We start from the raw sequence: 18,114 nt of genomic DNA on the forward strand, positions 1-18,114 counted from the left end.
ACATACATGACACTTGCTTGAATAGGTACATCTAACGCAAAATATTTTTATTTATAAAATTTTAATAAAATACTACCTACATAAAATACTAGGTATAATAATAGGAGGCTAAATAAAAGGATTACAGGAGTAATACAAGATCTACTGTTCCTTGGTGTTAACTTGACTTGCACTGTATAATGTTCATAATTATTGTTGTTATAAACTTCGGTGGATTCTAAAGGATTCTGGGTTTATGCAGATTATTGCAAAATCTATGGGTTCTTTAATGATAAATTTCACTTGGGAATGGGAAGACATATGTGGCCCCAACGGTTTGCAAATATGGAACGAAGAGTTAAAAGATTTCGGCCAATGTTTTCAAGAACTCTTTTTACAGATACCAGTATTATTCATACTAGCCACAGTGTCTGGGTTTTATATAGGATACCGAAGGGACTGGGTTGTTCGAGAGAAAATTCAAGAACGTGCTATAGTTTTACGTAGTTTCGTCGCCTTAACGCTAGCGTTCATTCCAATTATTGAGTTGTATTTGTTTATAACTCAAAAATATTTCGTTTTGTATCCTGTTGATTATTTCCTTGCTGGAACATCATGCCTATCATGGTTAGTGCATTTTGGATATGTACTTGCCCTGAAACAGCGCCTTGGAGTGAGTTCTCGAGGTCCTACTCTGTTGGTTTTTTTATGGAGTTTATCTGCAATTCTAAATGTAATTGCTTTGCGCACCAACATATTGACAATATCTTCTATGACATTCAACATCACCATTCTCTGCTTCCATTCCGTCTACCTAATATCACTGTTACCGTCTAGTGATTCAAGACCTACTTACTATTCACCATGTCTTGTTGGCAGTCAGCACTCTCATGTAAGTATTGTATTTCAACTTTAATTTATGGTATTTAAACATTTCTGTAATAGTAATTATTATTTTGATGATGTAGCTGTAATTAACAAAAAGAGAAACATTTTTCATTTACTGTAAACTGAATAAAATATTAAGTAAATTGAACACATTATTTGGATATGTTCTTCTTTTTACTTTACAGAGTGAGTATACTCCACTACTCCCACACATGGATGAAGGAGTACTAGGAACAGCTTTGCAAGGCATTGGTTGCTTCTCTCAAACCACATTCACATGGGTCTATCCACTTCTACAGAAAGGTAAATTGATTAGCTGTGCTGTGAGGCGGGAACACATTTTTTATTTAAAATATCTCTATTGTAGCATCTTTACATCAGATTAACTATAATGCACTATGCTAGATATACTCTATAATAGATATTCTATTATTTCATACTATGCTATGCGTCACAAAAAGTATCTCAAGTAGAAATGAATCACATTACAAAACATGAACTTCCTTTATTATTGTACATGGACATAGGCTGACTAATAGTAATTATTATTGAATCCCAAGTCTAATACTATTAAAATACACCTGATTGTTTGTTTTTGACATGATGGTCTCCCCTGATGTTTCTGTTTTAAAAATACCTATATTAAATTTTCTTCATAGTCATATTCCTCATGGCTGAGGGTTGTGGTCATTATGTTCAATTAAACACACACAACAACTTTCTTGGCATTAGGAATGGAGTGGTTTGTCATTGCCTTCTCCATTATTCATCCATACCTATAGTTATATATAAATGCATATGAATAAAAAAATGATTACTTTTGCTTATAGGTTGTGAAAACAAGTTGAGAGATCCAGAAGAGCTTTTTGACATTCCTGGAAAATATAGATGTTCTTATGTGGGGGCAAAAATGGATAGGGCCTTGATTGGAAACATAGACAATTATCATTACACAGAAGTACCACATGAACCTTTTATTGTATCGAGTAAGTATTTATATACACTGGGATTGAAATGAAAAAATAAACATCTTCCTTAAGTTTTATTTATTTATTTTCTAATTAATTGTAGGCTATGGATCAGTTGGGCAAACAGCCCCTCAAGCTTCGACACCAGTGACGCCCACATCGCGAGTGCTGGTACGACATCGGCATAATGTAACCTTACTTCGCGCCTTACACACCTGCTTTGGGCTGCAGTTCTACAGCATTGGCATTTTGAAATTGGTCTCGGACATGGCAGGATTTGCTGGGCCCTTGCTTCTGAATTATCTAATCACGTTTGTTGACGACGAGAGCATTGATCCACATTTGGGGTAATTAATTTTTTTTATATGACGTTATTATATGTATATACGTTAGACGTTATATACGTTATGTATTAAAAAATGGAAGGTTCACATTTCAATTGACATCTTGCTAACAGTTGCTATAAATTGGATGCCATTTGATAACGACTCTTCCACAGACGGCGCTATGACCAGAACTTTCACAGTAGTCCCTGATCTGCCAACAATATTTTTTGGTGAATAAAGTTATTATCTACTATTTCAGATACCTATACGCGTCAGGACTGCTAGCCGCGACGCTGGTATCTGCACTATTCAATATTCACTTCAACTGGCTCATGTCGCTAGTGGGCCTGAAGATGCGCGGTGCCATCGTGTCAACCCTCCTCCGCAAGACTCTGAGCGTCACCTCCACGGAACTGTCCAAGTCGTTCACAGTCGGGGAAATCACCAATTATATGTCGACTGACTGTGACAGGATCGTGAATTCATGCCCCAGTTTTCATGCTTTATGGAGCATACCGCTTCAGGTAGGTGGTGTTCTGATAATTGTTTTGCCGGCTGTACATTATCGCGAATCAGTTCGCCAAACTTTGGCAGTCGGTATACATTGCTGGTATTTCATTGACGTAAATAAAAAGCTCTCATGCAAACTACACAATGTTCATGCATTCGTGTCGGCATCCGAGTTCGGTGATAGAGTATAGCCGGCATTAGATTTTCAGCGTTTCGATGTTTGTTTCACTCTCTTAGAGGAAATTTGAAAGGATACCTAAGTAGTTTAACACCCATACATTTATTTTGTCAATAAATAACTGATAATGCTATTTGGTATTCCTAATCACTCTTTGTTATATCTGTCTCACTTGCTTGTTTTTGTATATAAGTGTTCGATTTTTCTAAGTCGTCTGAAGGCATGTGATACGATTTTATAACAATGTACAGTCTAGATAATAAGTTTTCTTTCAGAGATATATGTTCACAATTAAACTAGTCTAAATTTCCAGCTAGTGATCACGCTATTCCTGCTGTACCAACAAGTGGGCGTGTCCTTCCTGGCGGGCGTTGCATTCTCAGTGGTATTAATTCCTGTGAATAAAGTGATCGCCAACAAGATTGGTCAGCTTAGCACCGATCTCATGCATCATAAGGACATCCGAGTTGGTCTCATGAGCGATTTGCTCAAAGGAATCAGGACAGTTAAAATGCATGTGTGGGAAGACTACTTCATAAATAAGGTTAATGGTAAGTTGTTAAATTTTATAAACATTTGTAAATTAATATTGAACAGGTTATTAATATAGATGTCCGTTTCAAGTGAACATCCTCTAAATATTTCGTGGGCTTGAGTTGCGGGGCTGAAGGTTCAGGAAAAGTCTGCTCGAGTCTACTATGAAGATCTCTTTCACTTCTGCCGTGTGTGATTTTATATCTTCTCTACAGAGGCCAGGTCGGGCGAGCTACGGTACCTCCGCGGCCGCAAGTACCTGGACGCGATCTGCGTGGTGCTGTGGGCCACCACGCCCGTGCTCGTGGCCGCGCTCACGCTCGGCACGCACCAGCTCAGAGGGAAACTGCTGGACGCGCCCACTGTACGTACGGTCCTCTATATAATATATGTTATTGTGATCTGCGTGGTGTGTTTATTTAAATATAGTTCAAATAACGAAAAATATACTTTGATTGATTAATGTATGATCACTTTCAAATAAATGTCGTTCGTTAACACCTAATGGGTTGAAATTTGACTTGCATAACTTTAAAGAAAATTTAAATTTTCAGGTATTTACAACCATAGCTTTAATCAACATGTTGATCGCGCCTCTGAATGCCTTCCCTTGGGTGCTCAATGGACTCATGGAAGCATGGGTGTCCATAAAGAGAATACAGAAGTTTCTAGACGTAAGTTTACCCATATGTATAAAATAGTTCCCAATTCTTCTATACTAACTTTTGCACGCGGCTCGGCCCGCGGCTAAAAGTACCCTATGATCAAACAAATATTAAGCAAAATCAGTTCTATATAAAATAACAAATGAAGTGCTACGCTAAATGTAATTTCAGCTGTCAGACATGGATTCTGAGAGGTACTACGACAGACTAAATACAAACGAAGACGAAGACAAAGTGATTATATTCAAAAACGCAACATTCGCGTGGGCTAAGCCAAGCATCGTCAAGATACCGTTGCCAAAACCAAAGAAAAATAAAGGCAAAAGATCCTCTAAAGGGAATATAAAGAGGCGAGAGTCTATTTCGTCCAGTGATGCGGTATATCAAGAAGAGTTGTTTTCGTTGAAAGACATATGTTTAGAGATCGGGAGGGACCAATTGATAGGAGTTACGGGTAGCGTCGGCAGCGGAAAGACTTCATTGCTTTTGGCTATCATCGGCGAGATGAAGAAGGAAAATGGGGACATACAAATACCTGAAAGTTTAAATAGTAAGTATACTATTAAACCTGTTTTAGTATTCTAATTTTTTGAAAATATTTCGCATTATTTCCGCTCAAAGTATTTTAATTATTTTCGGAAATTGGGAAACAATTTTGACACTTATTCTATATGTTTATGAACTTATGCTACTAGCTGCGTGGCACCGCTCCCGTGGGAATTTCGGGATAAAAAGTAACCTATGTGTTAGGTTATATTAGGGTTATATTCTACATGTGTACCAAATTTCATACCAATCCGTACAATAGATTTTGCGTGAAAGAGTAATAAACATAAACACATATGTCCTCATAAACTTTCGCATTTATAATTAATATTAGTAGGATTCCAAATATGTACAATTTGGAAAAAACATGTTAGATATTTTTTTCCAGTGGCTGTTTACTAACTAATACAGTATGGTATGTTTACTAGGTTTCGGCTACGTGCCGCAGACGCCGTGGCTGACGCGCGGCACTATCCGCGACAACATCCTGTTCGGGAAGCCCTACGACGAGGCCAAGTTCCGGGCGGTCGTCGACGCATGCGCACTTACTGGTATACAATTTTTTCACGTCTACACTTTATAGTTCGATACCTAGCTCATCTCAGTAAAATTTACTTTTATTTATTAATGCAGCTGAAGTTTTGGTGCAATACATTATACATTATTTACTTACTGCATGTTTTTGTTATCAACTTTATTTTGTTGTAAATTGCGGTTCCGTTTCACATCTTTCATATTTTGTAACAGCCCCGACTACATTGTCAGAGCTAGCGGTGGCTTCGCCTTTAACAAGGCCGTCGAACAACAGTATGAATGTCACTATACTGTAATATAACCATAATTATAGAGGACCTGAACATTCTGGGCTGGAACGCGTTCGTGGGCGAGGGCGGCTGCACGCTGAGCGGCGGGCAGCGCGCGCGCATCTCTCTCGCGCGTGCCGTTTACCAGGACAAGCGAGGTCAGGGCTTTATTATTAAATGGTTTTCTATACATGTGTCCTTGAGGACACATTGTAAAATTTTGTGAATTTAGGTTGACCTAAATGCCTTACTGTTGTCTTTTTTTCTCAGTGAAAATTGTCATAAATACTTTTTTGTACAGACCCACAGATCAGGTTTTCGGATGACCTGAGTACATTCGCAGGAATATGTTGGATGCAGGCTGCTTCCAACCGGTCATCTTTGATATCCTTGCTTGTTGAACAAGGGCTTAAACAATGATGACTGCAGACAAAGCGTGTACAATTAAAATATTTCCTCCAGTGTATCTGCTGGACGACGTGCTGTCGGGGTTGGACGGGGAGGTGGCGGCGCACGTGATGCAACGCTGCGTGCTGGGGCTGCTGCGGCACAGCACGCGCGTGCTGGTGTCGCACTCGCCGCGACAGCTGGCGCGCGCGCACCACGTCGTGCTGCTGCGTGCCGGCCGCGTGCTCAGCCAGGGTACACTATACCACCTGACAATTCTCTCATAGGAAAAAATAAGACAAAAGAAGATAGGCCCATGACAAGTAATAGTAGTGAACAGAAAATTGTGTTTGTTGCCCGTTTGTGCCCCAAGATTGGACAAAGGAATAAAATTTTGTTTCACAAACGGCTTTTTACAAGTTACCTAAAATAAAAATATAATAATATCATTTATTCAGACATATGATAGTCCATTTTAGCTGGCATTGTAATTCAAACCTAGTAATCACAAATTATTTCGCGTACAGGTCCCCCCGAAGTGGTGTTACGCGATATGGAGGACATATTTCCGAGCGAGACAGAGAGCATCGGCGAGGAGCCGCCGCAGCCCCGCGAAGACAAGGCTGATGCCGTCAGTAGGGACAGCCTGGACGATGAGGTAACCAAATAGGGCCAAAGCTTTTTTTTACCAGATAATAATACAACGACGTTGTATTTTGAATAATATGTGCATTTCTGGAATTCAACATAATGGTCCGGAAGTGTTATAATCTACATTATCTCTTAATCACATCTATCTCTTAATAATTACTCAAAGATGCCTTGACTATTTCAGAAATTGTTTTTTTATATATAAAAAGCCGTACCTAGGCTCCATAGTCAACAAATAAAGATAGCTGATTGTAGAATTAATCAAAGGCTCCGTGTAACATTTAAAAACAGACTCTTTAACAAATTTCGTTACAGTCCACAATTTTTGTTTTGGAACTATGAAGAATCTTTCTAACTGTTAATTTTTATTATTACTATTGGGCTAAAACAAATTTCCGAAGCGTTAGGATTCAGATGCTAAAATGACCCAAGTTATAAAGTTACTAATCATATGATGCAATCGGAGTGTTATGACTAAGATGCTAATTACTTACTCAACAAGATAGAAGATTGGGTTGAAAAACAAACAGACATTTTAATATAATAATTTATTTGATATCAAAAAACAATAATAATGCGTTTACAGTGCTATTTGCTAAGTTAACCCACCACCTTTAGTAAAGGTTACACAAACTAAAATATCCTTATTATGTATATGAATATGGGTAAATAGAGAAATATATTTTATGATAAAATTAGCAAAAAATAATCAATGCATATAATAAAATTTAAAATAAAATGAAATAATGTGCTTCATTAAATGTTTTACAATAACGCAGAATAGGTATACCATCTTTCTATTTACAGATGTTAGTTAGAGCAAGCACAGTCATCACACTTTTTGATACCTCCTTTTCCGTCTCGGCAAAGACAGACACATGACTTTTCATCAGTTTTAATGCAGATGCATTTAGAATCATCGCATTTGCAGTCACAACTACCGGTATTGGTACATTTGCAATCATTGCACTTTATAATATTGCCCTTGTTATCTTCACAGACACAAATACAGGCTTTTCCATCAGTTAGTAGACAAACGCAACCTTTCTTGTCACATTTTTTCTCACAGGCGCAATCATTACAAGTATTGGTGCAAGTGCAGTCATCGCACATCTTGATACCTCCTTTTTCGTCTCGGCAAACGCAGACACAAGATTTCCCTTCAGTATTAATGCAGATGCATTTAGAATCATCGCATTTGCAGTCACAACTACCGGTATTGGTACATTTGCAATCATTGCACTTTATAATATTGCCCTTGTTATCTTTACAGACACAAATACAGGCTTTTCCATCAGTTAGTAGACAAACGCAACCTTTCTTGTCACATTTTTTCTCACAGGCGCAATCATTACAAGTATTGGTGCAAGTGCAGTCATCGCACATCTTGATACCTCCTTTTTCGTCTCGGCAAACGCAGACACAAGATTTCCCTTCAGTATTAATGCAGATGCATTTAGAAGCATCGCATTTGCAGTCACAACTACCGGTATTGGTACATTTGCAATCATTGCACTTTATAATATTGCCCTTGTTATCTTCACAGACACAAATACAGGCTTTTCCATCAGTTAGTAGACAAACGCAACCTTTCTTGTCACATTTCTTCTGACAATCGCAATTGTCACAAATATTACAACAGGTGCAACTATTACACTTCTTTACACCTTCTTTTTCGTCTTTCCTTACACAAATGCATGATTTTCCTCCAGTTCCAATACAAGTGCACTTAGCATCCTTACATTTGCACTCACATTTCCCAGTTGTACATTCACAGTCATTGCATTTAATGATATTCCCTGTTTCGTCATCTTTGACGCAAATGCAAGATCTCCCTTCGGTTCGAAGACAGACACATTGACCTGCATTATCACAAAGGCAGTTTGTGCAAATGAGATTACAAGAGCAATCGTCACACTTCTTAACCTTTCCGTTATCATCCTTACACACGCAAATGCAGGTAGAACCGGCAGTTTTGAAGCAGACTCCTTTGTCACACTTGCAATCACACTTGCCATTGTTACAGCACTCGTTGCATTGGATGATGTCATCGTTGACCACATAAAGGCAGACGCAGGGTTTCCCATTGGTCGGAATGCAGATGCATGCTGACTTGTCGCAAATTGCGTTGCATTGACGGGTTTTGTTGTAGCAAGGCATTTTGGTCGAATCTGTGGAAAAAAGAAAATTATATATTTTTTTAAAATAGGATTGAACTCTCTTTTTCATCTTCGTATTCCCAGTTTCATTCGGGGCTATGACGCTGTGAAGCCCGGGGTCAGCGTAATAAATTAACTTTAAAATATTGCCACTTGACATCAACCCCCATTGGAACTGCTATTATTGTCTATCAGTTATTGTGTATGTATCTCTTAGTCGCCTTGATATCATTTAATGGATTATTCCTATTCTAGGGACCACATACCAAGAGAAATTGTAAAAATAAATATTTATTAAATTTATTGTTGTTTAACTATAAACAAACGGTGAACTTAATACTAAAAGTATTTTATATTCTATTTATATTACAACCATTAAATGACCAAATGCTAACATAGAACAACATATTTTTTAAAAGGATTGTTAATTCGGCTGGTGAGGAAATTATTACCAAAATGTTCATAAAACTGAAACCGTCTACAGATACAATGAAAGAATTCTGTGAACAAAATAAAAACAAATTTCAAATTTTGCGCTACTTACATGAGCTATTATCACTTCACTGCACTAGTAAAAACAATGATAGTATTACTGATAATGGCTACGCGTCGGCCCGCGATATATATAATGATAAGCTAACTCGTGTGCAAACCGTGTGGAAATGCGCACGGCTTGTTGATTCATTGCTCTTGGAGCCGTGTGTATAGGGGCAAGGGATGAGTGACGTCATAGAATGTTCGAGAACAAAACTTAACTCATACGAGCTAAATTATGACTCATCGTTTTCCCATGTCGATGTAGGAGCGTAATAAAGAAAGAAAATATTTGCAAAAAACATGTGTTGTGTTAAAAGGCTATTTTACCCCGTCTATGTGTACCTATGCAAAAATCAATAATTATGCTATATGTTGGTATAATAACACGATAATTATTTACAATCACTCATAAAATTACAAAATTTTCTGATTTGATCTGAGATTATAATTAAAAATGTTCTGCTGCTTCTCTTCTCGCGCAGATTGTAACAATCAATCAAGGGAATCAAAATAAAATTTAAACTTATAGAGCATTTCCTAAGTTCCCTTTAAAATGCACACATACCGAGAAGTAATAACAGAACCATATTCTTATTGTTTTTTCTTTTCTTTTATGTAAATGTTATGGGTAAATTACCTACAGGATAATTTATTGTATGATTTGTGTATGTGCAATTTGTTATATTATCCTTTATATGATTATAAATGAAAAACGAAAATCGTAACTTTCCAATTTCACAAATCTTGGCTCTGTCTACCCCGATAAAGACATGATCTGACTCTATCTCGGAAGAGTGTCTGACTCCATTGATGAATTAAAATGATGTAAGAATTTTAGCTATTCCATAACATTTTCATTTTCACACCTAGATGTTCTAGTCGCTTAGAAATATGGATAATTATGTGTGGTAGGGTAAAATATATTAAAATTGTTAAATTATGTAAAATGATGTGTAATGACAATACTAATTCCACAGATAAAGATGATTATACTGATTAGCTATTGCTTAAAATGATGTCTACTTGGGTATTTGTTTATATTGGTTTCGCTTATCGGTAAAAATCTTAAAAATGCCGCACTAACAGTATCAACAATGATGACAACATCTTCACTTTTTCCATATACTTGAAACACAAAACCTCTCTTCGACTTATCATCTTAAAACATACTGTGAAATAAAAACTTTTCTTTCTAATAAAGGTATAATAATAAATACCTTATATAGGTACTAATAAAATCTAATCTATCTAATAAAGGTATAATAAGTACCTTATATAGGTACTTTAATCTATACTTACTTAGGTACTTTAATCATATAATAAAACATTGAAAATATTTTGTCTGTACATTTAGTATTTTTAACTGAAATGGATAGAGGGACACTAAAAAAGAATAATAGAATGTAAGAAACATTTTTGACTTTTTTATCTGTCTATCTGTATGTATGATGACGCTAATCTCCGAAAGTACTGGACGGATTCGAATGAAACTTTGTTATTTGTATAGCTATTAAGCCTGAGCAACATATAGGGTATAAACTATTTTGAAAACTGGAACACCTGATGGAGAACAATGATGGTCCAGCTAAACTATAGGAAATATAGAAATGACGCCCTAATAAAAGTTGTTCAGCCTGATGAGCATTTTCTGTTGAGTTATAAAAATTGAAGATCTGGAACACCTGATGCAGACTCATGATGGTCCAGTTAAACTATAGCAAATAAAGAAATGACTTCTTAACTAAAGTTGTTCAGGCTGATAAGCATTTCCTGTTGAAGTATAACAATTTAATTGAAGCCTAGATTCTCACTGGGATTGGTGCCGGTTGGTAGTATATGTACTAACCGGAGTGAATGTCTTTTATTCCAGGAAGAGATGTCGCAAGGAACCGTTGGCTGGTGGGTGATAGGACTTTATTTGCGCTCGGTCGGCGCATTCCTCTCTCTTATGATATTGCTCTCTCTAATTCTCATGCAAGTCTCACAGAACTTCACATTCGTATGGCTGTCCTTCTGGGTACAGAGCAAGAAGAATACGACGAACGTCGGTGATTTGGAGCTACACGAAAACAAAACCTTGTTGGATCATGGATTCATCACCGTCGATAATATAATACACAAGATTGTTAACGCCTCGATTTCTTTGATCAATGGTGACAGTATATTCGGTCAGAAAGATAGTGTTAATGAAACTGTCAGTGGGACGGATCCAGTGATAGAACTGACCGCTACATCGTCGCCTGATGACACATATTATTTGGAAATATATTTCATGTTGGCTGGCTTAAATCTAGTCTTCACAATAATGAGAGCGTTTTTGTTTGCGTATGGAGGAGTTCAAGCCGCTGCCAAGATACATAAAATGCTACTGAAAGTCATAGTGAGGGTACGTACATCTCTATTTATTTATTTAAGACCAACAACATATATTTTGTGACATGTGTGGTTCATTGTTCATCATGCCGGACATAAATCATGCCGAATATCGGAAATCCTAGGTTCAATCTCTCGCATAACACAAATTCTTTGGACTAACCCAATCTGTGCGATTTGTTTCTATACATAATATATTTATATCAACATTCAGAATTAAATGTGAGAACTTTTTGTATAGTTTTGTATCGAATCATAAAAGTTTATGTTTTAGTTATCCAATCTATTCTTGTATGTAATTATTGTATGTGAAATTGTTGTTTCCAGGCAAAAGTAAAGTTTTTCGACGTGACGCCTCTCGGCCGCATTCTAAACAGATTTTCGTCGGACACCTACACCGTGGACGACTCTTTACCATTCATTCTTAATATTCTTCTAGCTCAAGTTTTTTCATTGTTAGGTTTGTACCATTTTTATAATCAGTTAGTATAGCAACACGTTTTAAACCTAAAAAAGATTTAAAACGTTAAAGCTTCATTGTTTATGCACTGCAGAGAACAAGTTTAAAAACTTGTATTTTAATCTATTAGCATTATTTACCGTAATATATATGTATATGTATGTTGCGTTCATAAATCAACGTTATTTGTGTCTCCCAAAATGTTTACTGCTAAAGTGTGCAAAGTTTCAGTTATAGAAAATTTATGTTTAAATTGTAACTAATTGTTATTGTACATGTATTTCCTTCTATATAATGATATTTATGTATGTATATATATGTATTTATATGTATATGTATATGTGTATTTGGTATGCTTATATATGTATGTATATTGTATGTAATGTATTTATTTATATATAGTGTATGTAATTATATATTTGGTAGTTTGTTTTACTGCGCCTAAATGTTTTTATATATATATGTCTCCTTCCACCTAAAGGTTGACTGGAAGAGATCGCTTTAGTGATAAGTCCGCCTTTGTACCTTCTTATATTTATTACAAATTGTTTTCTGTGTATTTTTTCTTTTTGGTGCAATAAAGAGTATTTGTATTGTATTGTATTGTATTGTAACGAGCGTTTGCTTGCGGCTTCGCTCGCGTGAATTTCCCACGGGAACATTTATTTTTCCGGAATGAGAAGTACCCTATGTCCTTTTCCATACTTCAATCTATATCTATACAATATTTCATGAAGATTGGTTGAGTAGATAGAGCGTGAAGAGGTAACAAACTTACATTCGCATTTATAATATCTGCAGGTGCGATTGCCGTGACGGTGTACGGTCTGCCGTGGATCCTAGTGGCGGTGTTGCCGGTGGCGTGCGTGTACTACCGCCTGCAGCGGCTGTACCGGCCCACGTCGCGGCAGCTCAAGCGGCTGCAGAGCGTCACTCTGTCACCCGTCTACACCCACTTCAATGACACCATCGAAGGTAAACTAGGTGTTCTATTTATTAGGTGATAGTCATAACATGTCGTAAAGTCTCACCATTTGTACACAATTTGTCTAACTAAATAACAGTTTAAATTTTATCAATGGATTTTGATCCGTAGTTTAAAAGAAGGAAACTTAGAAACAGACAGAGGAGGCCGACTTTGTTTTGTACTATGGAGTGATGTTTTAGGTCTGACGATAGTCCGCGCCATGGGATCTACGTCACGATGGGCAGAAACTGGAGACGAGTTGGTGGAAAGCTGGCAGCGAGCGGCGCTGTGCTCGGCCGCGGCGCAGCAGTGGCTGGCGCTGCGGCTGCAGGCCGCCGCTGCGGCGGTGGTCGGCGCCAGCGCTATAGTCTGCGTGCTGCAGCGCGGGAACCACACACTACACGCAGGTATATAATGTTAAGACCGTCAACGTTATTCTCGGACTGTGGCACGTCTAAACGAGCATTTTTCTCTGTCTCACCTAGGCTGATCGCGATTTCTTCGGTTCTCATTCCAATATGGCGAAGTCAAAAATTGAATACTTTTATATAGATATCTTTGCTCGTCACTGTACGTACGTGACAATAAAATCGACGTTGACTATTTCTACCCAGGTCTCGTCGGCCTCGCCATATCGTACGCGCTGTCGATGACGTCGATGCTGAGCAATGTGCTGAACGCGTTCACTGAGACCGAGCGGGAAATGATCGCCGTCGAACGAGTCGGCGAGTACATCAAACAGGTGCGCATATCGTTTGTAGCAATCCTTATGAAACAGGCTCGTGCAACTTTGATTGTGTATCCCATTTCTTCTTACGAGTCCTACATTCTTGCACTTGTTGTAAATAAAAATCTTATCAACGGTTTTCCCGTGATAGATCTCCTACGTATTAGTAAGATGCTAATGTAATATGTCTAAAATTACAATTTTTCAGATTGAATGTGAAAAGATAGATGGAGAATCGCCACCTTATGGCTGGCCTTCGCAAGGCGTTATAGAATTCGACGATGTTTATGTAAAGTACAGGTAAATATTTTATATTTTTATTTAACTTTAAGTCTTAATTAATAGCAAAAGTAAACGACAATATCTGTAATAGTAATAAGTAAATTGTTCTCATCATCAATAATTCTCATTATTGATTCAATTTGTTTAGATTAAATCCAAAAAATACTGTGTTCTCATCTATGCTCATCGAGTACATACTCGTATTGAATATATATTTTGCAATTGCAGCGAATCGGAATCCGCGAACATGGCCTTGCGCGGCGTGACGTTCTCTTCGTTCCCGGGGGAGCGGCTGGCGGTGGTGGGCCGCACGGGCGCGGGCAAGAGTTCCCTCATAGCCGCCGTGTTGCGTCTCGTGCCGGTCGCCAGCGGGAAAGTGTTCGTGGACGGCGTCGACATCACTACTCTGCATCTACACGCGCTCAGGTATGAGATGCCAATAAATGATGCCATATATTTTGTTCTGTCATAAACATTGTTGCACAAATTGCTACCTGTCGAACGTCAATCTTCTTTGAAAATAATTTTGTCAAGGCTTTTATCCCTCGGTCGCTTCGTAGAACATTCACGCAAGGATTTAGTGAAGTCTTATTTTAAGTTTTTTTTTCTGTAGTTGTCTTTGTCCACGTGTTTTGATTATTATTAAGTAATAAAATTAACTTTTAAATTACATTTATATGATTCAATTTTAGTTAATTATGTATACGTAAGACACTATGAGGTTTGACTGTAAGAGATGCTTACACGATCAGTCTGATGTTTATTTTATAAATTAAAATATAATGATATATTTGAAACGTCAGGTCTCGCGTGGGCGTGATCCCCCAAGAGCCGTTGATATTCTCGGGCAGCATCCGCGAGAACCTGGACCCGCTGCGCGCGCACGCGGACGCGGAGCTGTGGCGCGCGCTGCAGAGCGCAGGCGCGGCGCAGGCGGCGCGCGCGCACGGCGGGCTGGGCGCGCGCGCGCGCGAGCTCACGCGCGGGCACGGGCAGCTGCTGAGCGTCGCGCGCGCGCTGCTGCACAGGCCCAAGGTACGCCCACTCTCTCGTCTCCGTCTCCGCTCCGCGTGTTGCGTACCAACGTACGTAGCGAGAGTTATGAACGTGCAATTCGTTTATTACGCGTGAAACTTTTTTAGCAAGTACTACTTACTATATTATTAATAAATAAAATGGTCAGTCAACCATTGTTTAGAACAACGCCCGTCAGTCAGTGAAAAAAGGAACGAAATTTTTTCGCTTTCTATGGTATAATTGTTGTTAATAAATTTATTTATTTTTTAGATTCTCAGTCTGAAACATCTGAGCTTCACGTGTCAGATCACGACAGTGAAGTAAATGACTTTGAAGATTCGGATGAGGAATTATCTGATAATAATTTATAAATTGTTATTATTATTTGTAGTTAACAATGTAAATAAATGCCCTAAAAATATTTATAAATAAAATAATGAGTTTATATGACTAGTAGATAATTAGATATATGATTGAAACTTTTTTATTTTTCTCTAAATCAAAACTCGAAATCAAAATCTAAGATTTAAAAATTAGCGCCGTCAGCGCCATTTTAAAAGGTCAATCAATCAAAACAAGTTTTAGTCGGCTTAAATTTTGCTGTATCTCTTTTTTAAGAAGGGATGATTATAAATAAAAGACGAGCTGCCGCGTGTACCACCCATAGAGAGCGAAAAAATTTCGTTCCTTTTTTCACTGACTGACGGGCGTTGTTCTAAACAATGGTTGACTGACCATTTTTTTTACTAATAATATAGTCAGTAGTACTTGCTAAAAAAGTTTCACGCATAATAAACGAATTGCACGTTCATAACTCTCGCTACGTACATTGGCGCTGACTGACCAGCTATGTCCCGATATTATGTTGACTGACTATAGTAACTTTTATTTATATATAAAAAAAAGAAAGTTTATAAAGTTTCAGCCTTAATAAATTGATTTTAGTATGTCGGTGGTTACGACATGTTTGAACGCGCACCTGAGACACCTGTTCTGATGGGCGCTTGACTGACCAGGTCATTTTACTGTAAATTATAATTACAATCACCTGAAAAAAAACCAGGCTTAATAAATTCAGAGACTTTTTTGGGCTCTGCCTCTCCGTCTATAAAATCTCTCAATAGTCTTTTATTTATTGAATTTATTATTACATACAAACCAATAACGATACAAATTCTTGATCTAGATCCTCCTAGTGGATGAGGCCACAGCCAACTTAGATCAAGAGACAGAGCGTTTGATTCTCGACACTCTCCGCAGCAGCTTCGGCGGCAGCACTGTAGTGTTCGTGGCGCATCGGTTGGCCGGGGTGTTGGAAAGTTCCAGAGTTCTGGCGCTCTCCCAGGGTAAGGTCATTGACCTGCGCTCCCCACACGACGCCTTAGAAGACCCCACTTCATATTTGTACGGATTGATTCATAACACGTAATAGTGTAACATTTTGTGAAAGAAAAATAAATACACGGTTAAAGACTAAAAAGAATAAATCTTAAAAACAAAACACGGAACAATAAAAAAGAGACATAACTTAACCTACCACACTTTTTTATTGTTCCGTGAAAAAAAAAAAACAATGACTTCGAGTCCAATTGACTCGTTGCATAACTTGATTGAATTCGAGGTTGTTTTGAGCTAACTGGCTAAAACGAAAAGGCTTTTTATTGATGGCATGTGATGTTAGATGGTTAATAAAAAGTTACTTTCGTAATATTAATAAAAAAAATAGGTTACGAAATGATTTTAGATTGAGAGAGACACTACTGTTATCGTTTAAATAATTAAATACTTATTTTTCATAAAGTTATTAAAGTTTGTTCCTTTAGTTTAATAAGACTTATTTACACTTTATTAACCCTTCTTATCCTTACAACGGATATATAAAACATATTCCGGTGACATTAGGCTAATTTCATGATAATACATTCGAGAGGCTGACTGGTTTATCCTATTTCATTGATATTTTAAATTATTTTTTTCTATTTTAAAATTATAGCATGTATTAATTAGCTTGCATGTGGAACGAAATGTGTGATGAAAGGCGAGTGCTTGTATGAAACTTATTTGAGTAGATATTAATATAATTAAGCTTATGGACGATTTGTTAACAAGTTATGGATTTTCGAAAGTTACATATTTTATGACTGAATATTTAATTACTCGTTACCATTGTATTGTATCATGTTCTAATAGAATATAATTTTTATTATGATATTGAAAGGAACTTCTGTTATCTACAAGGGTCAATCGGAAATATTAAACAAAGTATTAACTGACAAGACGTCACAATGTTTTAGTTAAAATTTTCATCTTATTTTGATTGAAATAATTCTAGACGGCTTTAAAAATCTTACTTTATCGAATAACTTAGGGACCATTCTTGTTCCATTTTTGATTATTTTTGTTCCCAAAATTGCAGGCCTTATAGTAACTTTTAATGTAAGTAAGTTAAATGTTAAACGACAGACATCAATTGATAATTGAGTTAAACGTTTACTTAAGCTAGATATTGCCAACATGGTCAGACTGATCAAAAGGTCTAGTCGCTGTGAGTTAGTGTTGTGTTATTGCTGTAATGTTATGCATGCACATTCCATTAGCAACGAAATATAAATTACGTTATCGTATTTTACGGTTTACAACCAAATCGTTAACTAGGTTTCAATGCTAATATATTAAAACTTAGCACTAATAAGTATTGTATTAGGAAATTCTACGGCCAAAAGAGTATGTAATGCTATCGCTATAGCTTGATATGAAGTTAGGGGCCTTCGTGGGTTCGGTTATATTTTCCAGTATTTGAAGCATGCGTTTGCGCAACACATTTGCATATTTTATATCAGTATACGATTAAGTGTACGTTATTTCATTCTATCCGCTAGAATTCATTGATTAATCCTTGTGAATAATATTAAGAAAGAAAATTTTTAAGCGCCAAATACTCATGCGCGAATACCGCGAATCGCACTGTTTCTCGCCTTGATTCGTCTATTTGTTTCATTAATTCGCAACTGACGCGCCGCTATTTCAGTGCGCTACGTATGTTATTTGACGCATAATAAAATTTTAGAAATGAAATACTTGTGATAATGATCAATGTAATTTACTATATTTTGACAAAATAAATGTATATAACTATAATACTCTGTCGATTCATTGT

The 18,114-nt window shown here is 37.1% G+C and overlaps 2 protein-coding genes across 2 annotated transcripts; one reads left to right on the forward strand and one right to left on the reverse strand.

The window, feature by feature from the left end:
• The first annotated feature begins 12 nt into the window (after positions 1-12).
• Positions 13-18,095, forward strand: LOC128676283 (uncharacterized protein). The gene is made up of 22 exons (XM_053756311.2): positions 13-871; positions 1,053-1,170; positions 1,698-1,853; positions 1,939-2,182; positions 2,421-2,685; positions 3,163-3,400; positions 3,599-3,747; positions 3,938-4,057; positions 4,220-4,598; positions 5,023-5,145; positions 5,442-5,555; positions 5,860-6,039; positions 6,312-6,442; positions 11,002-11,517; positions 11,832-11,964; positions 12,766-12,939; positions 13,132-13,338; positions 13,546-13,673; positions 13,867-13,958; positions 14,169-14,366; positions 14,744-14,975; positions 16,144-18,095. Exons 1-22 carry the CDS (start codon positions 236-238, stop codon positions 16,384-16,386), a joined length of 4,776 nt encoding a protein of 1,591 aa, XP_053612286.1. The 5' UTR covers positions 13-235; the 3' UTR covers positions 16,387-18,095.
• Positions 6,965-9,261, reverse strand: LOC128676289 (uncharacterized). Its single transcript, XM_053756316.1, has 2 exons — positions 9,139-9,261; positions 6,965-8,606 (listed from the first exon to the last, which is right to left on the reverse strand). Exon 2 carries the CDS (start codon positions 8,593-8,595, stop codon positions 7,246-7,248), a length of 1,350 nt encoding a protein of 449 aa, XP_053612291.1. The 5' UTR covers positions 8,596-8,606; positions 9,139-9,261; the 3' UTR covers positions 6,965-7,245.
• Positions 18,096-18,114: the final 19 nt, after the last annotated feature.

Source organism: Plodia interpunctella, chromosome 16, assembly GCF_027563975.2.
Source record: "Plodia interpunctella isolate USDA-ARS_2022_Savannah chromosome 16, ilPloInte3.2, whole genome shotgun sequence".
Classification (NCBI taxonomy): Eukaryota; Metazoa; Arthropoda; class Insecta; order Lepidoptera; family Pyralidae; genus Plodia; species Plodia interpunctella.